Genomic DNA, 26,178 nt, shown 5'->3' with positions numbered 1-26,178 from the left:
TAGGATAAGTTGAGTCTCATTTAAGGTTGTTAAATGCATTTCATTTTATATTAGGATTGGTAATTGAGTTCAATTCCAATAAGGATTGTATATAGGATTTAACTTTCAATTACATTGTTTTGAATTAATAGTGTCTTCGATAAGTGTAATTACTAGATATATCAAGGATCACTATTATGGAGATAATAAGTTCGTTCTTTTGGGTCGTCATTGTTTGGTGCTAGATATGACAAATGATCTTTGAGCTAGTTAAATAGTCCAAATCCCAATAGAATGGATCCTATGAGGTCACACAACAAGGATATTGGGTTAAACAAGTAAGAGGCTTATTAATGGGCCTCATGAGATTATGACATACCATGTAGTGTGTTTGAGATAAGGTGTTTGGGCTTGACATGGACTCTTATTTAGAGATGTGATCTATAAATAAGATCCATGCCTAGGGTTGAATAGACAATCAACATACAGTAGATTGTGAAACAAACAACCAAGTCCCAAAACCCTAAACACTCTCCTCACCTCACGCCCTCCCTCTCCCCTCGTTCGTACGTCCGGCGCCCCCTCGTGGTGGCTCGTGGTGTTCGTCGCGGTGGTTCGTGGTTAGCTTGTGTCTCTCTTCTCCGTCGAAGGCTGATTGCAGCGTTCAATCACGACTAACTAGCATTGGTGGATGTTTAATATGTGCCCGTGGACCAAGTAGAGGAATCACGCTTGGGGTTCTTTATTTCCCATTGTTCTTGCTTGATCGCACGTGGAATCACGCTTTAAAGGTACAATTATATGTTCTTTATGTGTTATGAATTAGATCTTGGGATTAGATACTGTATGAATATGATTCATGTTTTTCCGTAATTAGTACCTATAAACTCCTACATGTTTTACTATAATGAGGAATGTTAATAGTATTTAAATTGAATTTCAAAGGATTCAATTTGAGTTTCAATTACATTGATAATAGTGTTTAACTATAATTAGGATTGTTAAAGAATGTTAATCGACATTTGAATATCAAAGGATTCAATTTGGATAAAGGGGCCTTCAAAGGATTCAATTAGGATTAAAGGCTTCTTCAAAGGATTCAATTTGGATAAAGGGGCCTTCAAAGGATTCAATTAGGATTAAAGGCTTCTTCAAAGGATTCAATTAGGATTAAGGGTCTCTTCTCTTCAACTTAAGTTAAGTTCAGTTCAGGTCCAATTAGCTTTTAGTTTAGTTCTCGTTTCCTAATTTCCTTCTCTCATAAACAATTCATTAGGATTTGATTTGAGTTGAACTCAATTGAACTGAACTGAACTTGTTAGGAATTGAGTTGACCTGAACTTATTAGACTTTGTTAAATGTAGTTGATTCTAAGCATTCCATTAGGATAACAAAGTCACATCCAATTATCAATCCTAATTGAGTAACAAACCATTTAACAATCCTATTTGAATATTAATTAAAAGAAAAGTCCATGTAACAATAATTCACTTCAAAAGTTGTTAGCGATTCTAGTATAATTGTAACAGTTATTTTCATAAGTGAATAAATTGTTGTCAATTGAATGTAAATTACTGTCATTGTTAGATTAGTTTGCTGTCGTTACATTTATTTAGTTGTAAATTACTGTTGTTAGCAAACCTTTTAAAAAATTTGATTATGCATTTTCTCGTAATTAGTTGTATCATAATCCTGCCATGTCTCTTAATTTGCTGAGTTGTCCCACTACTTAGTATTTTGGGCTCTATCAGCTGAATAGCTGAATCCATGTAGCTGATCAAGAATAAAGGTAATTGGTTCTTTATGTCGTGGAATGATTGTGATTAGTCCATTTTGGAAGGTTTGGATTGATGACATGGACGAGTGGTTCCTTTATCATATTTATTGGCTGTTTGTGATTGAGTTTTTCTGGGATGTTTAGATTGATGACATGGACTATTGGATCGTTGTCTATTTTGGGAGGTTTGGATTGATGACATGGACTATTAGGTATAAGGTTTAGGACATAGGGAAAGGGTAGATATAGTTAAATTTTATTGTCATGTAAACATTTATATTGTCATATTTCAATATGTTATTGTCATATTTTGCTTCTATTTGTCTTATAAAAATAGAGATCAGTTATTGTCATCTGTCATGTAAACATTTTTATTGTTAGGTATCTTGGTGATATTGTCCTATGTATATTCCTTCGAAACCCACCCATCCTTGATTTCGACCACCTTAGGCCATCCACACAACCCAAAAACCTATCTTCAAAACCCACCCGTCATTGAAAACCCAGAAAGCTGCTGGGTGGCCGGAAACAAGAAAAATGAAAAATGGAAGAAAAAGGGCAGCAGGTTGATGGGAGGGGGAACGGGCAAGAATTTGGTGGTAGAGGAAGGCCATCAATGGTGGCTTAGAAGAGAAAGTATTGAGGAGAGAGAATAAAGCGGGAAATCAAATAAAATTAGGGAAGATGACCAACGAAATATACATGATGAAACATGTAGATAATTCTCTTAGCTTGTAGTTGTATAGATATATGTATGAACAGTGTCAATACAACCACAATACTTTCATTTGATGTGAAAATGACCGCCTTACCCCTGTGTTGGTCCAGCACCGTGCTGGGTTGAGCCAGCCTCGAAAATGGGTATCGATTAAAAAAAATAATGGGTATTATTATTTACCGTATTTATGTTTGCTAAGAAACCAATTTTCACTTGTTATGGTATCTTTGACCCATTGTTTAGATTTAATTTATCTTATTTAATCAAAGACACCATACATGGCCTATTTAATGAGTGGTTTTTTATTTTATCCTAAGAAACTATATTTCTTAAATTAATGGTTTCTTTATTTAAGAAACCAGTTTACTGCTATAAATGGTGTCTTTTGAGTGGTTACTTAGCCCTTTTTTGTAGTAGTGATATCCCTCCCACAAAACGAAAAAAGAGGGACTTTTTGCTAAGAAACAGGAAAGTATGCGAAAGGACGTTGAACGTGCTTTTGGGGTATTACAGGCTCGCTTTGCAATAATAAGAAATCTCGCTCTTGCTCGTGATGCATCAATGTTGGGAAATATTATGATAGCTTGCATTATTATGCACAACATGATTGTTGAGGATGAACGAGATACATATACAACATATTATGATCCGACCGAATATGATCAAGCATCACCTCCATCTTCAAGCAGCAGAAATAATAATGAACCCTTTCAATATCAAAATAGTGAAAATCGAATTGCAAGTTTGGAAAATTATATGCCTAATAGAGCTCGTGTTCGTGATGAAGATATGCATAGAGCCCTAAAATCGGATTTAGTGGAACATTTGTGGCTCAAGTTTGGGGGTAATAATAGGCATACTAATCGACAATAATATCTTATTGCAATTTTAGCTATCTTTATTTAAATATCATGCTAAATTTTTTTAAAGAAATGTTCTATGTATTGTTGTATTTTTAAGATTTATTATCGTATTGTCAAATAATATGATATCGTATCATCTTATCATTTTTTTACTTAATTAACGATTATTAGATCACAATTTACATTAATAATGAATAATTTTTTAATTACGTTTAATCAATGTTGATTAAATAATGTAATAATTTAATTAATTATTTAATTCATATAGTCATGATGGGGTAGAGTATAAGTAAGAAAGAGAAAATCAATAACCACAAAATTATAGGGCAATCAATGGAAGGGCATGGGCAAAAGTGAAAAAATGTGATGACCACCAATGCCTTGGGCAATGGATGACTATGATCTTATAAAATTACGGACGAAAAAAAAAAAAAAAAAAAAACAAGAGGAGGGAATACGATATTTATTGTATTTTGTACACCATTCATCAGGTTGTTTGAAAGTACTCCGTATATGTCAATTCTAGTACTTGTATTCTATTCTAGAATCTATCCATCACCATCACTTTCATCTTCAACCTCAATCTTCTGCAACTTTTACTGCTACTTTGTGTAAACTCTCTTCACAATTCCTTCCAATTTTTATTTATTTATTTATTTTTCTCTAATTTCCTCAAATTCAAATCCAGCCCCTTTTACCCCAATTGTAATTTAATCTCTTCACCAAATTCTGGATAATTTCTGTAAATTATGTCTCCTAAATCCCTAACATCTCGCAATTCGATTGATTCATGCTTATTGCAACTCCATACATGGAAACCCTTCAACAATTACACAAACCCTAATTCCAATCCCAATTCCAATTCCAAAACCCTAGATTCTGATTCTTACATTTCAACCAATTCCAATTTAAATTCAAACCCTAATCATAAAAAAACATCTGGGCTTCATCCTAAACGTCCTTGTTTAGCAGATCGAGCTACTTCTCTGTTTTCACTTTCAATTGACTCAATTGATTTCTCCAAGCTCAGTCTTTTCGACGATGGTGGTGATAAATCCCGTAGCTATAACAGTAGGAAGGATAAGTTTCGTTGGATGGCGAAGAAACGACGTCGTCGAGGTGGGTCACGGTCGGTTTCTGGGAGGAGCAGTGATCGTAGTGGGACCCGAAATGGGCGGGGTTGCTCAGTTGGGGCTACGGCAACGGCTACTTGCTCGGATTTTATGGTGGCGGCAGGCGGGACCGATTCGAGTGGGGAGTTGTTTGTGAATGGTGGAGCTAGTGGGAATGCTAATGGTTGGGCTTCTGATGTGAGTGAAGCTAGGAGAGAGAGGGAGAGGGAGAGAGATAGGGGGAATGGGGTTGGGGAGAGGGAGGGTTCGAATTTGGGGTTCGGGTTTGATGCGCAGGGGAGCGAATCCGGGTACGGGAGTGAGCCTGGTTATCGCGGCGATGCGGAGTTTGGGTATGGTGATGAGATTGATGATGAGGAAGAGGATACCAGGTTGTTGTTGTGGGGTGAAAGATTTGGAGGTACATAGCTTAACTATCTCTTACTTGTTTTTGGATTTGGATATTGGTCATTTCTTTCATTCTTTTGATCTTTTGGCTTATGAAATTTCTTGTAGACTTCAGTTAGGATATACATTATGCTATATGCAATGATTCAGGTTCATTGGTTTTATTGTGTTTGTTGTGCATTATCAAGTCTTAATTGTTTTGTGTGTTAAGTTGCGTGAGTGTAAATGTATGTACTTTGTAATAGTTTGTCTCTTGTTTGTGCTTGACCTGTTTTATTTCCATAGACTGGTTGTGAAAAGTTCATGCAAAACTTCAGAAATTTCAAAATGACAATACTCCCTTGTCTTCGTTGCATTAGCCCAATTTATGTAATACTTCGTAATAATTTGTTTCTTGTTAGTGCTTGACCAGCTTATTTCCATAGACTGGTTGCCGAAAGTTCATGCAAAACTTCAGAAATTTCAACTTGTAGAATATTGACAATACTCCCTTGTCTACATTGCATTAACCCAATGTATATACTACTTCGTAATAGTTTGTCTCTTGTTTGTGCTTGGCCTGTTTCATTTCCATACACTGATTGCGGAAAGTTCATGCAAAACTTCAGAAATTTCAACTTGTAGAATATTGACAATACTCCTTTGTCGTCGTTGCATTAACCCAATGGAGTATTGTAGAATATTGACAATACTCCTTTGTCTTCGTTGGTGAAGATGTTGAATCTATTTAGAAGGTTGATAATACAAGAGTAGAATGTAGGAGTTCAGCTCCAGTCAATTTAATGTGTCCATACACTCCATATGAGTGAATAGGAGCTGGTTGTAATATTATTTAGCTAACCAGGCAAAGCCGGTTGATTTATGTGCCTATTGATTGAAAAGAATGGGTTGATGGCTGGCTGTGGGTTAAGATGTGGAAGGTACAGTATTCAGATTTATATGCCACACAGCCACCGGATAACAAATGAAAACAGTAACGATTTAGAGATTTTGTATTGATCTGTGAAGAGGTTTTTCTCCAAATAAGAAAGACTACTTGAATCTAATTACCATTGTTTTTCACAATTAGTAATACCATTAGAATTGGAAACTTCCTGTGGTATTGAAACCATTAATTATCCTTGTAGCACCTGAATTCACCTGCAGCTGATACATGTGGTGGGTTGTGGGCGGTGGGCAAGTCAAGTGGGAAAAGTTTTGAAAGATTAAGATAGAGAGAAAAATTGTCTTTTGTGTGTATATGGTGGTAGGAGTGCTTTCTAGATAGCACAAGTTGGCTCAAATACATTTTTTTTTTTAGTTTGATCCATCCGGTTCACCGGATACATCCGGATCTGACTCGGGTTGCATACCTGGCTTATGGTGGGTGAGTCTCCCAACTAGTTTTCTGCATTCGGTGAGGCTGAAACTCGAGACCTCCCTTAAGCGACATCAAGGTGCTTACCACTTGAGCCAACTCTTGTTGGTTAACTTGGCTCAAATACCCATACATATTTTATAAATTCAAAATTTTATAACTGTTCATTCCCATTTTATATGGCCATATCTATGTCCTGCACCGTAAGCAACTCTACAAGGTAAGTGCTGTGAAGTTGAAGTGTATAGGATTTAGAAAGTAAGGGGAGAGGTGGAAGGTAAAGGAAGGTGTATGAACATGCAGAGAAAGAAGAAAATAGCATTTGTATACACTGGTGAATGTATAGGCCTATAGGGGCTGTCCATTGGAGCTTCTAAATTATTATGTTGCTTATGGATGAGGGTGAAAATAAGTATCGAGGATGTTAGGTGAGTATAAGGCAAAGGAATGGAGAACGGAATGAATAACTATTTGGGAGTGTCTGGAGACCTAGTTATTTGATGACAAATTTGCCAATTATTACCGGTAAAAGTACCCATTTTGTAAGTTACAACCATCAAAGTTTATTTTTGCAAATTACAACCAAATAAGTCATTAAACATATTAAACTACAACCAAAATCCGACTTTTGGTCACTTTCGCTGGAATACGACGTCATTAATTATTTATCGATATAAAAAATTATCCCGAGTCAATACTAGTTTGAAATCATTTATTGATATAATGTGCTCATATTCCGGTAAACGTGGCTGAAAATCGAATTTTGGTTGTAGTCTAAAATGTTAGTGACTTTTTTGGTTGTAATTTGGGTTGTAGTCTAAAATGTTAGTGACTTTTTTGGTTGGAAGGAGTGAGGAAGGATATGAAGTGCATGGATTTACGTGAGGATGAAGTTTTGGATCGTAAGGGATGGAGGAGAAAGATTTATGTTGATGACTACACGGAATAATCAAATTTGGTTCATGTTAGCCGACCCCACTTTTGGGATTAAGGCTTTGATTGATTGATTGATTGATTGATTGAATTTGCAAAAATGAAATTTGTTGGTTGTAACCCGCAAAATGTACTTTTACCGGTTGTAATTGGCAAATTTTCTTTAATTGATAGGTTGGTTTATATATATATATATATATATATTAACCCCACAACCTCAAATCACTAAAAAAAAAAGTAGTAAACTTAACACATGGCTTGATATGCTGTAATTTTGATGGCGAGTGCTGTGGGAAGCAAGTGACTACTTTATTAGGTTGAAACTTGATAGCAATCTATTGAGAAACTTAAAGTGAAGGAGAATATGTGGCTAATATTTAATGTGTGATGGGAATCTTGTTAGATTTTATGCTGTGGAAGTTTCCTTTTTCAAAAGAAGAATTTAACTATCATACCATGATGATGCTTTAGAACTTCAGATAAAGTGACTTTTGCCAGTTGCACGTGTTCTATCCCTTTATTCTTACTTTTTTTTTCCTTAAATTGTGGTGTAATCTGGATTGAACCAATACCCCAGGTCCTCTGTCTCTTTTTATTGCAACTGCTCTTGTCCTCTGCCAATTTTGGATATTGTAGTGAGGAGTAGGTCAAGTGAGTCACCTGTAGGAACAAGCATCCAATTTCCCATGCTGAGTAAACGGTCACACATTCTGAAAGTCTTTATCTAGCTTTGGATCTTACTTCAGTATCCATCATCAGGAGCTTCTTAGGCTCTCATATGTTAGAAAGTCTTAGGTGTATAAGTTTTGTAAATGGATACTTATATTTTGCCGTGGTAGTGAAGGAAGAGTTGACTTGATTCTTAAATGCTTTTCAAGGCGAGAAGCCTAGGTGTTAGCTTTGACTGCTGGCCTTTGATATGATCTACAGTTGCTCAATTGAGCTTGCTCTTCAGCTGTCTGACTCTAATGTTGTCTTCATAAGACATTATAGTCATACTGTTGTATTTTTGTGGAGTGTCAAGATTCAAGACCTTACCTCACAACAATAATCTGCTCTAAATGTGCTAAGATACTACAGAAGAGATACAATGGTTCAGAGCATTTACTGCAATAACATTACTCTTGTAATTTCTGGCTTGCAGTGCCATGTTCTTTTACTCAAATGGGTCAGAATATCTATTTTGTGGATAACCTAGGAGGAGAGAAAGAGGATCAGTTTGGTCACTTAGTTATACTCCCTCTCTCTTTTTTTTTGCATTATGACTCATAAAGCTCTCTATAAAGTGGGCCCATGGTGCAAAAAAAAAAAAAAAAAAAAAAAGGGAGACCAAGGGAGTAGTTACCAACACGGAGGGAGTATGATTTTATAAAAAAATTGTAACATACTTGATATAGTGCGACTTGCAACACAAAACAGTTTATGAGGGTCAGTACCACCTTGGAAGAGGTTTAGAATGTAAAAAGGTTCTTGTTTATACTCAGTCGTGGACATTACCATTTTCCTTGGTGACTTTTAAGTAAAATGTAAACTAAAATTAAGAGATAGAACTTCAATGATTTAAAACTGAAGATGATCAGGATGTATCACAAAGTATCGTGTACTTCAAAGCTTAGCATTTATGGGAATCATAGAAATTAAAGTTAGAAAGTTGGATTGGCTGTTCAATGGATCATGTAGAGAAAATGTGGTGTCTTTCATCATTGTCAGTAGTGGGTGGTTCTACCAGTTTCTGATGGATGGATAATTGACTGGCAGTGTTGACAGTTTAAACATAGTTTTTCCTTTATTTTTGTAATGGATAGTTCAAACAATATTGATCAAAGCTTGTTTAGCTTACTATGTCTGCATACTGCAGCTGTTTCCTGAGATTATGAGGCTTGTTGTTGGATATAAAATTGACTGTAATTGATTGGCTTAGCATCTTCTGTCATTTTGTCCATTAGCAACATCCAAAATACACGTATTGATTGATACTTCAGCTATTTGGATATTACATGACAAATAGGTTGGAAGATTGAAGGAACAATGGTTCGATTGCTTTAGTGGACTATAGAAATAATTGTGGCATTGCTAATTATACTCTTGATAATGTTGTTATAGGTACTAAGTTGGAAATGGTTGGGGAAAACACTTTCTCAGAGCAGAAAGCCCATCACAGAGGCCGCCGGAAGAAGCATGACTGGAGAATGATGGCCTCTGTGAGATGACGATTCTAGGTCTTTTCAAGCTGCAAATTAGATGGTAGAGGCATATGCACTGCGAACATTGTGCATGCGACATAGTTATGTTGTGTTTTTTTTGGTGAGTTTCAACTCTGGAGATCCCTTAACTTCACCCAGGGTGGCAGTTTAGTCCCTCAACTTTCAAGTGCTCCAATTCAGTCTCTCCTTTTGGATGGAAACCCCTAACTATTAATCAACACGGGACACAGAAACCGAAAGCCTGTAGTTTTACAACCATGTATGTTCACAATTTATCAGGTTTGTATTTTGGAAGCATTTTTTTTAGTCAATCTTCCATGTAAAGTCACACTGTAATTTAATCGTTGAGCTTGTTGAAAAAAAAAAAAAAAAAAAACCACGAGGTTGCCGTAGTAATATTTGTAATGGTCCCCCCCTCCTTTTTTTTTTTTTTTTTTTTTTTAAAATTTTGGGTTAAAACATGCCATGTGAACACTCATTAAAAGTAGCCTTTAAAATCGGAAAACTTATCCATTGATGTTTGGCTAATTTAATAATTTTACACTTTAAATGAGGAAATGTTTTGAAATAAATACAGTACAGTAGATTTTTAATATGTTAATCCTAATCTAATATGAGTAAATAATTTGAGTGGACGGTTGTCTAATCAGTAGTAATCATCCTTTTTAAGTACTTCTATATTATATGACCATTGGATCTTATTCGCATTTTAAATGAAATCAGCCCACTGGAATATATATTTATGTCGAAATTTGTGTTAATTTGAATCAGGTGAATGATTTTTGGATCATTGTCGGATGTTATTTGAAAAAAAATTGTTAGATTCCCTTATACTAAAATCCACTTCAGCTTTTCCTCCAAAAATAAAAAATAAAAAAATCCACCTCTAAATTGAACTCCCCGATTTATTGCTAATGTTATACCTTAAAACATTTTTACTTTCTAAGAAAAATAGTAAGAAATAATTATGTGCAAAAACTAGGTTACAGGAATTACTATATTTTTTTTTTTGGAAGAAAGTTACAGGGATTACTATAACTTGAACATACAAGAGCAATCTCGTCAAAAAAACAAAAAAAAAACATACAAGAGCAAAAAAAGAAAAAAAAAAAAAAAAGCAAAAACATTCCTGAAAAGATTTATAGAGGGTGGGAGTGTTTAGGTAATTATGATGTTGCATATACTGGTTGTTTGGGGATTGTTTGGAATGCTAAAAAAATTGGGGTTTACCCCTTTATTTGCGTAATAATGGAAATAGAAATGGAGCGAGTATATTTTCTATAAAGAACCACCATTGATAATTATTTGTTTAAAGGCAACAATTAGAACAAAATGATTAAATTATTACGAAGTTTGGTAACTTTAATTCATTATTATTTTACAAAACTAAGTAATTTTCTCACTCTAACAACATTTTTTTTTTTTTTATCAATTTAGAATAATTTAATAAAAATAAGGTTAGTCATAAAAATTAACAGAGTATAGAAATATCCAATCCAATATGCAATAATAGAAAAATGTAACTGTCCCTTTAATCTAGACAGGTGGATTGAAATGGGGTCCACATAAAGCTGCAAGCTCTTATCCATAAAAATGACTCATTTTGTCTCTTCAATTTCAATTACAGTCACCACTCCACCTCTCTCAAACCTCTAACCTTAAACCCACCTTTTTCTCTCTCCTCCCATTAACCCTAGACCATCGCCGTCGCTTTTCAACGCCGGTAATTTATTCTTTCTTTTCCGACGCTTTTTTCCGATTTTTGTTGATTTCTTTTTTGACTAGTTTTTTTCATTTTTCTTAGATCTTGTTATTATTGTAGTTGATCAACTCTTTATTTGAATGTTATTTTCTAAATATTTATTGATGTTGTTATTATTAATTTGTGATTACTATGATGTTGAAATTTTTTGATGAAGAAAAAAATGGCTTTATATTATGAAGTCAAGGCTGGACCATAGTCAACTTGGTCTTTTAATTTGAAAATTTTGAGTGTAATAATATTGAAGTTGCATAGATCACATCAAATCCACCAGATGTTGCATAGACTGTATTTTAGGATTGGATGACCGATTTACGATTTTTTAGTTGCAACGTGTTGACTTTTACGTTTGTTTAACTTAAGTTGATATTTTGAAAATATAAGTTACATGGATCTAACAAGTTTCCACGTGACTATGTTTTTTCTTATATAAATCACCCGAGTTAGTCTAGTCTGAGTAGAGTGTTTGAATAGTGCAAAAGTTAAAATGATCCGAGTATAAAAACAGAGGAAGCATTCCTAATACGATGAGTGATATTGCATTTGTGAAGTGAATAGTATTGTGAAATCAGTGTTGTTATTGTTGGTTAAAGGTATGAGTAATGTGTGTGAAGTGTATGATTTAGATTGTGATTTGTAATCGACTTCCCTGATAATTACCTGTTTAATGAATGCGCCCATGAGTTTTCAATAAATTAAGAATGTGTAAAAAGCATGCTTGTACATTTTCTGTCAACCAATACTCGATGTGTGACCGAAGAGATTTGCTGCTTTTTTTGTTTACAGGAATGTAGTGCTTTTGTTATTAAACTTTTCAATTTAGAGACATCAGATGAACTATATTGGGTTGTTTGTTGTCATATTTAAATTTTGTTTTGATGAAATTATTCCCAAATGATACAAACTCCACCCAACTACTTGGAACATTTATACTCTTTGTAAAAGACGGATTAAGTATTTAGGATTTGATGATTGATTTTCGATTTATGTGAAGTTGTGAAGCGCATTTGTGATTATATGTAGTCAAACTGATAAAACTCTTCTCTGCGGTAGGAACTTTTAATTTTCTGAAGTGACGAGCAATATTGCATTTGTGAAGTGGATAGTATTGTGATATTAATATTGTTAGTGTTGGTAAAGGGATGTTTAACTTGTAATGTCACCATTACTTGATACGGCTTCAAGAGTAAAAAAAATTATTGTATCCAATAATAATGTTTTGCCAGCTTATGAAGTTATATTGCTATCACAATTCACAATACAAGGAAAACATGTGAAGAACGTACTATTTTTCTCCACTATTTATTTCTCCCACTAGTGGGACCTATAGCGAAATTTTTTTATATGGATATAATATTCTCAAATCAAACTAATTCCAAACAACTACTTGGAGTTTGAACGATTAACAAGATATGAGTTCATTAGTGCTTAGCATCCTCTTTAGTTCCCTCTCTCCACTTCCTAATCCCTGAAAAGAGAGGGCAAATATTTAACTTTCTTTATCTTGCTACACCTTTGATTTCTCCTAGACAATTGAATGGTCTCTAACCATTTCCCCTACATTCCTCTCTTCCCGTTTTCCTTGAATTTCTCATTATCTCTTGCCCTTTCGCCTGTCTTGTTTGAAGTTTCCTCACTATATTTTGTTTAGAGTATCTTATTGTAGGTTATTTGTTTTTATAGTTACAATATTATTGGTCTTTAATGTATAATATTTCATATGCTAAGTGCTAATTAGTCTTAAAATTTTGGTTAGCAGGAAAATAATGCAAGGGGCAGTTCGAGGTCTTCTCTTAAATGGAAAGAATGCAGTCTTGCAACATGTACACCTGGGAAATCAATTTCTGAGACCCATTGCATGTGCACGCTTTGAGTCAACTGTGTCTGCCCGTATAGATGAGCATGGCTTTGAGAGAACCACCATTTCTGATATCTTGAAAGAAAAGGGTAAAGGGGCTGATGGCTCCTGGCTTTGGTGCACAGTTGAAGACACTGTTTATGATGCTGTTAAGTCGGTATGCGACTTTTATCTTCCTCTTTGTTTTGTACTACTGAATTCATTTCTTCATGTCTGGTTGCTTGGCAAGCTCATCAGCCATGGACATCATCTTTATCTTTACAGATGACTCAACACAATGTGGGAGCATTGTTGGTTGTGAAGCCTGAAGAGGAAAAGTCGATTGCTGGTATCATCACAGAAAGAGGTATATGAACATGAAAATATTGGGCTCTTTTCTTTTTGAGATTTTCGCCTCATGTAGATCAACCATATTCTTTTTTATCATGAACTCATCGATGGACTGTATAAATTAACCATGTTCATCACCCAGATATGTAGTGTAGGAGTACAAAGCTTGGACCAGAACGAAATAATTAAGTGTTTAAACTTGTAGTCGGAAAATTATCATAATATAATTCAATTATGTTTGTAATTTATGAGTTCACTTACATCATACATTCAAGTTTAACTGACTTTAAATAATTGCTTCTTGGATGAATAATCTTGGAATCGCTCTCTAAATTTTCACTTGGTCTTGGAACTAATGTAATTCTTCTAGACCTTGAAAAGCTATAGCTTTCCACATAGTGCTCCATTTCTCTAGGAATTGTTCCAAAAAGTATGGTCTTGACTTTTGATTGATGTAGGAAGATTGATCAGCCCGTATGTGCAGATGTTGTAGGACACACATCAAATCCTTGAGTCAACACTTTTAGTGCACCATGAAGTTTTTTTGTTATAATGAATCATGATCAACTCAAGCAACTAATTTTGCGTGCCTGTCATGTTATGCTAACTTTGAGGATAAATAATTTAGTAAGCTACTTATGTCTCCTACTTGATCTTTCATGCTATTTATTGATAGTGAAGATGACGGTCCTTGGCTATAATGGATATCAAAGGATGAGAATCATGAAGAAAATTTTGCTAAATTCAGTAAGATAAAACTATAGAGGTAATAGATGTTAGAAGTATCTGCAAAGAAACTGAATACAACTTGGTAATTAGGTATCCCATTTCATCATCAAATAAGGATTCCAAGACATGTGAGGACCAGGAAGTTCCGAGATGCAATTGATAGTAATCAGGGTCTATCTGATGGTTTAAGGGTGCATTGTAAGGTAACATGACTGACTGAGCTTAATTAAATCTAGTGTAAGAATTTGAATTGTGGATTGGGAATGGAATTGGGAAGCACTCTAAAGATTGCATCAATTTGAGAATAGTGCATTTCATCTAAAAATAATTTGGGTTTTTGATCAGTTTTAGATGGATTGTTTAGAACTCGTTAAAAGTTTGAATTTTGTCAGCAAGATTATTGTGTGCTGAATATACTGATCCATGGCATTCTTAGGTTTGATTGGAGGGTCAAAGTTCTCTAATGGTTAATTTAATAAACACTATAAGGTGTCGCAGGGTTGATAAATTCACTCATGGATGAGTGATTCTCATATAGGATCTGTTGATTGCAGATTTGTTGAGTTGAGGGCTTATGGGCCTGATTCTCTGTAAACTTTTATACATACATTTCATGCTAAATGCTGCTAACAAAAGCATTATGACAGGACTTATAAAAGTTTCTTTTTGGTATTCTAGATTATCTGAGGAAAATCATAGTGCAAGGAAGATCCTCAAAGTCTACCAAGGTTGGTGACATCATGACAGAGGAGGTATGTCGCATCTTACCCTACCTTACTCGGGACAGATATGTTGGTACATGGTATTAAAACTTATTGGACTTTCTCACGTCTTATTATGCCTGGTTTGTGTGCAGAACAAACTTATTACTGTTACACCTGATACCAAGGTTCTGAAGGCAATGCAATTGATGACTGGTTAGTTGATTGAAATTGCTGGCTCTTTTTTTTTTTTTTCCTTGTCATTTAGGGGTGCTTGCTAAACCTGAATGATCTCTTACAACATTTTGGGTGGCAGATAATCGCATTCGACACATCCCAGTGATTGATGATAAAGGGATGAAAGGTATGGTGTCTATTGGCGACGTAGTCCGTGCGGTGGTTAGTGAGCACCGAGATGAGTTAGACCGCTTGAATGCATTTATTCAAGGGGGATACTAGATGATGACGATAATACTTTGTTTTATGCCTGTCATAAAGTTTCAGAAAACCTTTGACTATAGGCTTCAGACCTGTGAATGTATATGTTGTTTCCATTTGTTTTATGGTTGTTCATCCTTCTGGATATCAGACCAGTGTATGAAATACCAGGACATGTGTAATGGATTTTGTGCTAATAATAGGGTGAAACTAATGATATGCTTCATTATGAGAAATTTGATCTTGTAGTTTTTATTGCTTTTAATTACTTGGGTGAATTTGCAATTGCTTGTTCTGAGGTCACTGATTTAGGGATTTGTTTGTTGGTTATGTCAGAGTATGTGACCGGTGGAACCTTTGATCAAGATTTGGCTAAACTAGCCTGAATTTGATTACTTTATTTGAATTACTAGACAGACCAACACCAGTCATAGAGTTGTCCTGGTAGGGGAAAGAACTTCCAATGTTATTTGGGGTTCAATCCAGCACTTTGAGGTGGGTTTTCTCGTTCTCTTACCCTTTTTGACTTATTCTCGAAGTATCTAGCCCATTAAGTTGGATTATATTGGTTTGTGAAAGGTTATGGACCATTAGAGCAGTTTGTCTACAAAAAAAAAGAATAATGCTATATGTACTTATGTAGCCTTTACAATTAAAAATAAGTATTAAATATCTTTGTTAATTTGGTGTTAATTTAGGAATGTATGACAAAATCACACGTAAATTAGTGTAATGAACGTTATATTTTCAATTTTTTTTTTTGGAAATTTTTTCTAGAAGAGATATATGTTCAATATTTTGTCTGAAAAGACCTTATATGTTTAGAGTGGTCTAAAAGGACCAGTTTATTTTGTTGTTTGGGGGGACCTTTAGGTTGAAATCCGGCAAACTTTTTTCTTCAACATTGACCATTCATGTGACCTTAAAAAATGAACCCCTTTTCAATTTTTTCCACGATTTCCCTCTAATTCCCCCACCTCTCTTCTAATCCCCAAATGACACAAATCAAAATAAGGGAATTTGAGGGAAATCGTGGAAAAAAAGAAGAAGAAGAAAATGGGGTATATTTTTAAGGTCACATGAGAGGTCAATGTCAGAGAAAAAAGTCAATTATTGTCGGAATTCGACCTCAAGGTCTCCCAAAACAACAAAATAAACTTATAAAGTCCTTTTAGACCATTTTAAACATAGAAGGTCCTTTCAAACAAAATAGTGAATATATATATCCCTTATGGACAAATTTTCTTTTTTTTTTTTTTTCATTTTTAACTCCTTGTGTATAGCCTCAAGGTTATATACAACATTCTAAATTTTTTTTTTAAGAAAAACTTAAATTTGAGTTGTTTCCAAAATTATTATGGTCTACTTTAGACCTTAATCTAAAGTATTGTGACCTATGAGAAGTCGGAGGTCTCTTTTAGTAAAGGGGTGTCTGAGTCGAAGCAAAAAGAGTTGATAGAGCTTCTGGGAATGAGAATAATAGATGCTCATGAAAAATATTTGGGTATATATCCCTAATATCATCGAAAGAACTAAAAAATCAGTGTTTGCATCATTGAAAGGCCGAATTTGGAAAAAACTCCAAGAGTGGAAGGAGAAACTTTTGTCAAGGGCCGGAAAAGAGGTGTTTATAAAATCGGTGATCCAAGCAATTCCTACCTACCTCATGGGTGTCTATAGAATCCCATCTGGAATTTTAGATGACATTCGATCACTCACGGCAAAATTTTGGTGGGGGGGGGGGGCTCGGATGGGAGGAACCATGTTCATTGACGCAATTGGGATTCTATGTGCTCTCCTAAATGTCTTTGGGACCTTGGCTTTCGGGACATGGCAGTTTTTAGACTCCTACTTCATGCTCCTACTTCTCTTCTTGCTCGGGTAGTAAAATGTAAGTACTACCCAAACTCGTCTTTTTTAGACTCCTCTTTGGGTTTGCTTGGTAGTTATTCTTGGAAGAGTATTTGGGGATCGAAATCATTGGTGAAAGAAGGTTTGATTTGGAGGGTAGGGAACGGGGTTGATATTGATATATAGAATGACCCTTAGGTGGCGGATGATCAAGGACGCTATATTACAAGTGATAGAGTTGACAATGTCCAAAAGGTGTGTGATTTGATTAATAATGAAGGGAAAGACGGAGACTATGACCTAGTGACTTCTGTCTTTAATGAGAGGGATGCGAATTGTATAATGTAACACCCCCAAATCTCCCTCTACGAAAATACTAGTATAATACATATAATTATACTGTAAGGATAGGCTTGGGAGTATTACCACCGCGTGATTACGGAAGGCTACTCAAAATACTTAACTCAACAACAAAACTTACAGCGGAAACTCAACTTTCTTTTATTAATACTTTTAAAAATAGTAACATTGTTATGAGTACTCAAAATAAAGACAAGACACATTCCTAAACTAAGTGAAGCAAATCCCGGGACTCCCATATGCTCATTCATGACTCCACCTGAAAATAATCAACACTGCTTACTATTACGGTAAACAGGGTGAACAAAAAAAAAAAAAAAGGAAATACGGATTAGCAAATTATGCTAAGTACGATAAGTGAAAAATAGTGTAAACTCAATTTATTTGCAAACATGCTTTTAAAACCAATTCCAATAATTAATCCAATAAATTCAAAACTCATTATTCCAAAACCGATTCCAATGATTCATATTCAAAATAATAGTTAATAAAACCAATTCCTTTATTAAGAACCAATTCCTTTTAGTCCAATTCCTCACCCAAGTGTGCACACCCCCAAGCTAATCTCCTTATATTACAAGGCTATTCTTGAGGAAAGACCCGGTCATACAAAACCCAAGGCCTTATCAATAAACCAAATCCGCATAGTGGGATTACTAACATGCTTAACAAGCATTAATAATAATAATTCAATGGTTCAATAAATCCTTTTAATATCCAATAGTTCCAATATAATTCAAAATCCTTTTTAATTAATTCTACATTCTTTCAAATCAAACCTTGTAAATAAATATATTTGAGAATAAAATCTCATATTAATAACTTTCAAAATCAACAACTCTTCCTTGAAAAACCTCTATTTAATTCAACAAACCTTTTAAAATAAATTCCTTTATTTAAACACGATAAGTAATCCAAACAATTCAAAACATGATTTAAAAATCAATCATTTAAAATACTTTTATTAAAACAAATTAAATATTAAAATCAATACCTCCAAACATAATTCAAATCAATTTAATTCAATCTCCAATAAAATTATATAAAACATGTTATTCAAACAAATCACTTTCAAAGGTATCTAGCCACCTGATGTGTCTAATTTATATAGTATTTTACCCCCATACCTTGGTCATAATTAGTTGTGTTTTTGTCTCTTTAGAGCCACTTTTATTACTAATTAGTGTTTTCTAGTGTTTTCGTAGTTTTGCTTGAGTTTTGTAGGAAATTGCACTTTTGCAGCATTTTCCCGGGTTTTCATGGAGCAACTACGGACATTGGAGGAGCACGACCGTTTTTGAAGCCCATGACCGGTTAGAGTCATCAAGCTGGTGATTAAGGGCTCGATATATGTGATACCGGGGCATTTGGACCAAGTATTCAAGAACCGAAGAGGAAATCCGGATTGGGCCAAAGAATCGAAGCCCAATCGAAGTCCAAGCCACGAGGTGGTATCGGGGCCGATCGGGCAAGCCTTCGCTCGATCGGGCAGGCACACAACTGTGTGTTGATAGCAAGGCCAAGGCGCGCCCGATCGGGTGAGCATTAGCTCGATCGGGCGCAGCTGCTTAGAGGAGAACGCAAAGAAAAAGGCGGGCCAGATCGGGCGGCCCTTCGCCCGATCGGGCGCGTGTTTCTGGGGAGACTCCTTCGCCGAATTCTTAGTTTCTAATTAGGAGTGTTTTTAGAGTTGTTTAAGTACGATTTAGTATTATATTTTTGGTTTAACTTCTTCTCTTAGACTTTCTCTCTCCCTCTATACAACTTTGTTCTTAATTCAACTCCTTAATTCCGATTACTTTGGTAACGATTTCTTCTACTTTAATCTCAGTTATTTACTTTAATTCTTTCATCATGTTTCCTTTAATTGCTTTGTTTAGTTTATATTTAATTATGTCTGAGTAGTTTCCTTTCTAGGGTTTATGAGAATCCATAAATAATATGAAGGGGTAATTTATTGTTGTTGATTATTAATGCTAGATTAATTTCCTATTGATTGATTTAATGCTCTGTGAATAGATTAGGCCTGATCTTTTATGCATGAGTTGGACAATATTGATTCGAGATTCGAGAGATGATAATTGATGTTTAGGTCTAGTTTCAATAGGCAGGTTAATTTATAAATGGTTAAGTCGAGATTCGAGAGATGAGATTTAATACCGGTAAATTAATTCTGTGATTGTAATACGTAGCGAAAACCCTTTATGATCTGATTAATTTATGCATTGATGATTGATTATTATGTTTTACCCTGGAATGTTATTTATTGGTGAACCTATGCCTTAGGTCTTTTATTCATTGATTTTCTCTATTCTTATTCTTCTCTACTTTTACTCTTAGTAGTTTAGTTTCCTTTCACCAATATATTATTTTGTCACTTAATAATTCAGATTGCTTTAATTAATTAGGAATAGAAAGACCAGTTTCCCTGTGGATTCGACCCTACTTCCCTATCTATTTTAGTTAGTGGTTTTAGGAATTACTTTTGATTAGGTGATACGACTTTAGCCTGTCAAAATTTGGCGCCGTTGCCGGGGAAACATTTTTATTTTTATTTTTGATTGTTTTCTGTAGTCTTGATTATTTCTTCTTGTCTCAGGGAACGTTAGTTCTTTGAGGCAAGTCTCATATTTTATTTTAGTTCTTTGTTTATGCCCAGGTGTTCCAGATCAGGCTATATCCCATTCGATCATGAGATTGAACGATCCTTCCATAGGCAAAAGAATTTTTATAGGAAAATCCTGGCGGGTTCTGGTGATAATAATAATCGCTGAGACCCTCCAACTGATTCTAGCGATTCATAGATACCTTCAGATCCAGAATCAGAGATGGCGGTACCTAAGAAGCTCAATGATTATTCACATCCAAAGCTTACAGATTTTCCACACCTTACTCCCGCTCCGGCTCTTGATGGGGTACTGTAGACACCTAAAAATGTCTCCCAAAAACCAAACCCGATGATGAACACCTTTCACCGCCATTATTGGTCGAGTTGAGTATTTAATCTTTGGAGTGCTTAAATCCATGTTTAATCCAATATATTTCATGAACCAATCCAATTTCTAGCTCATTTCCCTAAACCATAACCTATTTTCCACTTTTCGTGTCCACATCGCAAAACTGAGAGAAACTGATTTTATGGCTATACAATTTTGATCCAATTATTATTTTGTTGGATAGGCCTTTAAATAAGATTTCCAACCATATATCATAAGCCCAATTCCGAGCTATAACGAAAAAGATATGAGCAAAACACTAAACTCGGCCTAAAACCGACACCCTTCCACTAAAACGACCATATCTTAAAATCTACATATTATTTTGACTTGATTCTAATCGGGTTGGAAAGTAGAATTGATAATATTTCCAATGATATATTATATGCCTTATTCCGAGTTACAGATCAAAAGTTATGATTATTTTAAAAACGGGTAAAAAACTGAAATTACCGCGCAACAGCAAAAATGCCGCGATGCGGCAAAAGCTGACGTGTCATGGGACTTATTCCCGTGACACGGTGCCCATTTTTGTAATTTTGCTCAATTTTCTCCCGTTTCACGGGATTTTGCACCGTGTCATGGTGCAATTTCCCGTGTCACGGTGCCCATTCCGTGACACGGGGATATTCCGTGTAATTTCCGCGTACTTTTTACACCGTGACACGGTATACTGCACTGTGCCACGGTGGAAAATGTCGTGTCACGACATTTCTTCCCGTGTAACGGTGCACATCCCTTGCCACGGGATTGCTCCATGTTTTCTCCGCGTAATCCCTAAACGAGTTTTCACTTCCCGTAACCTAAATATTTCCCGTGTCACGCAAAATTGTACCGTGTCACGGGAAAGTTTCCCGTCTGACGGTGGGATTTCCCGTGTCACGGTACACTTTGCCGTGTCGCGGGATACTTTTTTAGGGTTTTTATCATTTTAGGGTTCCGTGTGCTCCTTCAGCACATTTTCCCTATAAATAGGACCCCCTTTTCTGCAGTTCGAGGCACCAATAATCATTCTCTTTCACCTTATACCAAAAATCATTCTCTTCTCCCTCTTTAACCTAATTTCTAGCCTCCTTATTCTTCCATAAAAATTCCCCTAAGCACTCCAAGGAGTCTATACTTAACCCGAGGTTCCGTCCTTAAACCAAGGCGTGAAAGGTACAAATAACTGAGGGTTTGGACCAAATCATCTCTACTTTTTATTTAATTTAATTTTTATTTACTTTATATTTTTTTTATTGAAGTTACTAACAGTTTATTCATGATGTAGCAATTTAAAGGAACGCGCAGAATGTGAGTAATTAACTAATTAATTACTCTTATTTTATTTTAATATTGCTAGTATCATGATTAGGTTAATTTTATATTTGATTTGACTAACATTATTATTGTTGAATTGCTTCCAATATTAATGTTTATTCTATTATTATTTATTGATCACTATATTGCATGTTTAAAGGGAATATGTAATTCGAAATCACGCCTAATAAAATAATTTGGACAACCGGCTTAGGTTCCTTTTTAATCTTGTTGTTTAATCAAGTGATCACCAATATTTTAGAATTATATGTTGCATTAATATTCAGCCAATTTAGCTTAATAATAGTTTGGAGCGAATTGAATATTTTGTTTGTATGCCTTTGAGATCGCAGGAATCACTTTTCACTATAAGAATCGAGTAGAGGCCAATACGGGCGAATGTGACTCCATGACTCACTTCGTACCATCATCCCCGATCCTCATTTTGTGGTTCCGAACCATATGGAGTTATTAATCTCATGGATTATGAATGGGGTGTAACCTTCACGGGTCAATCGTTGTTGCCTATCGTTGTCCCTTATCGTGGTTGCCTTAAATGATCCGTGAACGGTTTACAAGTTCCTTAAAAACTTGTTGGCGGCTCCCTACTTTCCTTGTACCTAATCGTATACGTCAATTCCCACTTCTTATGAGTGCCAAGCATATTCACACATGCATTTAACGTAGGCGCACTTCGAGCGACGCCTACAATTTGGCGACTCCACCGGGGAAAAAAGAAGCATGGTGTATATATCTTAGTAATTAGCAAAAAAAAAAAAAAAAGGGGGGGGGGAAGGGTTGCCGCGACACGGGACCGACCATCGTGGCGCGGTGGACCTGCAACAAAAAAAAAACAAAAAAAAAACCACCGCGTCACGGCAGCCCGTCACGTGACACGGTACAGTTTTCCGTGTCACGGTGCCCTTGAAATAGTCCAGTCAGCTTTTTTTTATGTCTTCCGTGTTAATTTGGTCCTCGCGTCAGTCATTTTGGTTATTGTTCACATGTCTAGCCATACGATCATACCACGAGTCTTATGACATCACTTAGTCACTCACGAGTCAAGTATAGTCCACACACTTGCTTTATGTTCCGACTCGAGTCGTGCACTAGGTCGTTTATGATCGTATATTAGGTTCATGCACCTTTTTTTTATTCGTCATAATAAAAAAATGAGTGGAGTTTTCTCACCTGTTTTCAAATGTCTATTTTTTCCTTCCTTTCCTATCTTGAGCAATGAGTCAAACAATTAAGTGAATTATTTTTATTTCACAGTACTTGGTCAAGGAACAGGGATAGATTAATACGGTTCGAGTCATTACCGCAACAATCTCTCAGATCTAATAGGCGTTCAAAGAGAACTTTGCCATCTCCATTACGCATCACCTTTCAATGGCCACTAAAGAAGATATTGAGAATATCAACAAATCCATCGAGGCACTGTCTGCCATGATGCAAACCCTTACAACTAGGGTCACTACCATGGAACAAAACAAGGTAACTGTTTCCACCCTTGATAAACTGAAGGCACAATTGAGTAAGATTTTTGAGGATTTCACTTATGTGGAACGGCCTCCCACTCCTTTGGATGTGAAGGACAGACTCCCTAAAAAGTTCTCCACTGCTGATATTCCAAAGTTCAAGCCTACTGACAATCCAATATTCCATTTGAAGGCGTTCTCTGCAACCATGGCTCTTAAGGGATTGGACGTAACACTCTTCCCTACGGTGTTCCCTCTCTCCTTAGAACATGCTTGCCAACAATGGTTTTATTCCTTAGATGCCAAGCATACTGCGACTTGGCAAGATGTTACCGACAGTTTCATGAATCGTTACAAGTGTAACATTCAAACTAAAACTTCTGAACGTGAACTTTCCATTCTCAAACAGAAAGAGAATGAAGGCTTCACCGCTTACCTGAACAGGTGGAGGGAAACAGCTTCACTCTTGGTAGATCCCCCCAAAGAAAGAGAGATGGTTCGCCTCTTTATTCAAAATCTGACTCATAAATATAGGGAACATCTCAAATTTCTTCCACTAAACACTTTCGAAGCTGTATACGACATCGGCATCAATATCGAGGATGAGCTAATAAAGACTGTTGGTAGTAACAATAATAACACTTGGAAAAACAAGAAGAACGACCATCCTTCTTCTTCGTCTTCTAAGCACGAAAATACTACCAACAATATAAGCCAAGTTGATATCAATGAAGTGTTAGCTCTTGATGCTCCATTGCCCAAGAAGAAAAGAATTTACACTCCTTTAGGAATGACTTATGATGCGGCCTTTGATCGCCTTTACGGTCAAGGCTTGATCACACCTATTGGGCCATTTCCAGAGCCAAAACCTGAAGAAAGGAGCGCCAAATGGAATCCCAATGCCCATTGCAAGTACCATCAAGGAAGGGGCCACACTACTGAGCAATGTTGGAATTTGAAGGGCGTCATTCAAGACTTAGTGGATGCAAACAAACTTCCTGTCCCTCCAGGCGGCAAGAAGTAATGAACACAAGGCGCACAACAGATCCTTTGTGCAAGATTTCATGATTTCTTTTTTGTCATTCATCTCCATTCCCCCATTCATGTCTAGCATAGGTTTTCCATTTCAAATTTTTATATGTCTCATGTATTTCGTTCACCTTTTCCATTAATAAAATGAGCAAATTTCCTTTACATCTCGATCATAGCATTTTTCATTCACTCATTCTAAAAAAAAAAAAAAACAAAAAAAAAATCAATTACCGAACTAAACACAAGGTACACCAATGACTTGAGGCACCTTTGCAACCCTGTCATTCCCTGTTAACCATTCAATCACATTCCATTTCTTCATCAACCACTTTGAGCCTCGTCTAATGTTTGACCTTCATTTCTTTAGCCCACATTCACTTAACCCTGGGATTGGAAAATGTGTAATTGTATAACATTCAAAAAGCAAGTAAAAAAAAAAGCAGCAAAGCAACAATAAAACAATGTCTAAAGGCAAATGTTCCAATGTCTTTGATATGAACATGTCTCAAATTGCGTCTCTCATCGAGTGCTTGGTACCGTGCTTGAGAAACATGAATGCTAAGTGAGTGATGGACCGCATGATCTGAGATTAACTACATTGATTCAAAAGAATGAAAAAAAAAAGAGAAGAAAAAAATATATATTGAAAATAAACTTGCAAAATTCAAATTTTCAAATTCAAAATTACACATCTTGGGGGCTTCTCTCGGGTCTTCAGCCTTTTACCCCTTTCTTCCTTAAACCATCAACTTAACCACATTACAACCCTTGAAAGACCTCTTTGAGGTGTACATACACTTGTGCAAATTTCAGTTAGAGCTACGTTCGGCCTGATTCCTAACGGATACGTAGGCAACCTCAACTCGAGGTGCGGCCACATTCATATTCATATCTATGAATTATCGAGTCAAAGAATATCCAATGCTTATCTCTATATCCCTACCCATTTAGAGCTAGACTTGGGGGCTTGAACCCAAATCACATTAGCTTACCCAGCCTGAAGAGTCATCATCTTTAACTCTTCTCACATCTCTTTCCATCGCCATAACCCTTGCAGCCAACCTTAGTATCACATTCACACACTTCACTCACACATCCATATCCATATCAATAATCCATCCCTTTAAGAGCCCTTTATCATGAAATCTTGTTTCAACACAGTGCATGTTTCATCATATTTAAAGACAACATTCATTAGAAGAAACATTGTATACTTGCTTAGCTTCCTGACCTGAGTAATGTTCATTGTTTCATGCATCGCATAATGTGCTAAGAAACATTTATATATTAATGATTTTTAATCATACAAAGCATATCGTGCTTAGCTCCTTGACCTAAGCAACACTTCATCTTTATACGTGCTTAGCTTCCAGACCTAAGTGACGTTCAAGATCGCTTCTTTACACCACATATGATGCTTAGCTCCATGACTTAAGTTCATTCATCTATCGTGTCACATGATGTAATTGTCCTTAGCCTCCTGACCTAAGAACATGCATCATGCATACATTATTTTCAGGACAAGCAATTCAATCCATACGTTTCATTTCGTCTTGCTCAAGGAGGAAGTTCAAAACTTCTTTCCTTTTTCATTATTTTATTTTTGGGAAGTTAAAAAACTTTTTCCAAGTTTTTATCGAGGGAAGTTTGAAAATAAAATTTCAGTTTTCACATCTTTCTTTTTCGGGAGAAAGTCAGTACCCTCCACTCATGACAAAAATTGACGGAAAATTTTTGCTTTTGCATCTTCGTTTGCTTGTGTCTGCACACACACACACACACTCACAAGTCATACACATCAAGTTAAACTTGGTCAAGTTAGTGGTCAAGTCAATCACAGTATATACGAGTCCATTGGCAAATTTATTTTTGCAGGTCTCAATTACAGCCCACGTCCGGGGACAAGCGGACCATCCACATCCCACGTCCGGGGACAAGCAGACCATCTACAGCCCACGTTCGGGGACAAGCGGACCATCTACAACCCACG

The 26,178-nt window shown here is 35.8% G+C and overlaps 3 protein-coding genes across 4 annotated transcripts; all 3 read left to right on the top strand.

Annotated features, from left to right (window-relative positions):
* The first annotated feature begins 2,948 nt into the window (after nucleotides 1-2,948).
* LOC145625259 (uncharacterized) lies at nucleotides 2,949-3,347 on the top strand. The gene has a single exon (XM_081678323.1). It carries the CDS (start codon nucleotides 2,949-2,951, stop codon nucleotides 3,345-3,347), a length of 399 nt encoding a protein of 132 aa, XP_081534449.1.
* Nucleotides 3,348-3,858: 511 nt separating this feature from the next.
* On the top strand, nucleotides 3,859-9,724 carry LOC145615227 (uncharacterized). Its single transcript, XM_081670296.1, has 2 exons — nucleotides 3,859-4,870; nucleotides 9,251-9,724. Exons 1-2 carry the CDS (start codon nucleotides 4,087-4,089, stop codon nucleotides 9,355-9,357), a joined length of 891 nt encoding a protein of 296 aa, XP_081526422.1. The 5' UTR covers nucleotides 3,859-4,086; the 3' UTR covers nucleotides 9,358-9,724.
* A 1,207-nt stretch (nucleotides 9,725-10,931) lies between these two features.
* On the top strand, nucleotides 10,932-15,405 carry LOC145624077 (CBS domain-containing protein CBSX3, mitochondrial-like). Of its 2 annotated transcripts, none has more exons than XM_081677019.1 (6): nucleotides 10,932-11,074; nucleotides 12,873-13,128; nucleotides 13,236-13,317; nucleotides 14,709-14,782; nucleotides 14,887-14,947; nucleotides 15,048-15,405. In XM_081677019.1, the coding sequence occupies exons 2-6, from the start codon at nucleotides 12,880-12,882 to the stop codon at nucleotides 15,188-15,190; spliced, it is 609 nt and encodes a 202-aa protein (XP_081533145.1). In that variant the 5' UTR covers nucleotides 10,932-11,074; nucleotides 12,873-12,879; the 3' UTR covers nucleotides 15,191-15,405. The 2 variants fall into 2 exon arrangements, with proteins under 2 accessions (XP_081533145.1, XP_081533147.1); XM_081677021.1 differs by having other exon boundaries at nucleotides 10,951-11,074; nucleotides 12,870-13,128.
* Nucleotides 15,406-26,178: the final 10,773 nt, after the last annotated feature.

This window comes from Chenopodium album, chromosome 3 (genome assembly GCF_948465745.1).
Source record: "Chenopodium album chromosome 3, dcCheAlbu1.1, whole genome shotgun sequence".
Lineage (NCBI taxonomy): Eukaryota > Viridiplantae > Streptophyta > Magnoliopsida > Caryophyllales > Amaranthaceae > Chenopodium > Chenopodium album.
Note: the sequence above shows the minus strand (reverse complement) of the source record. Positions and strands in the feature narration are given on the sequence as shown.

Coding starts and splice junctions, on each gene's coding strand:
- LOC145625259 (XM_081678323.1), top strand. CDS start 2,949: ATGCGAAAGGACGTTGAACGTGCTTTTGGGGTATTACAGGCTCGCTTT.
- LOC145615227 (XM_081670296.1), top strand. CDS start 4,087: ATGTCTCCTAAATCCCTAACATCTCGCAATTCGATTGATTCATGCTTA. Junction 4,871..9,250: donor GTGGGGTGAAAGATTTGGAG/GTACATAGCTTA, acceptor ATGTTGTTATAG/GTACTAAGTTGGAAATGGTT.
- LOC145624077 (XM_081677019.1), top strand. CDS start 12,880: ATGCAAGGGGCAGTTCGAGGTCTTCTCTTAAATGGAAAGAATGCAGTC. Junction 13,129..13,235: donor TTTATGATGCTGTTAAGTCG/GTATGCGACTTT, acceptor TTATCTTTACAG/ATGACTCAACACAATGTGGG. Junction 14,783..14,886: donor GTGACATCATGACAGAGGAG/GTATGTCGCATC, acceptor GTTTGTGTGCAG/AACAAACTTATTACTGTTAC.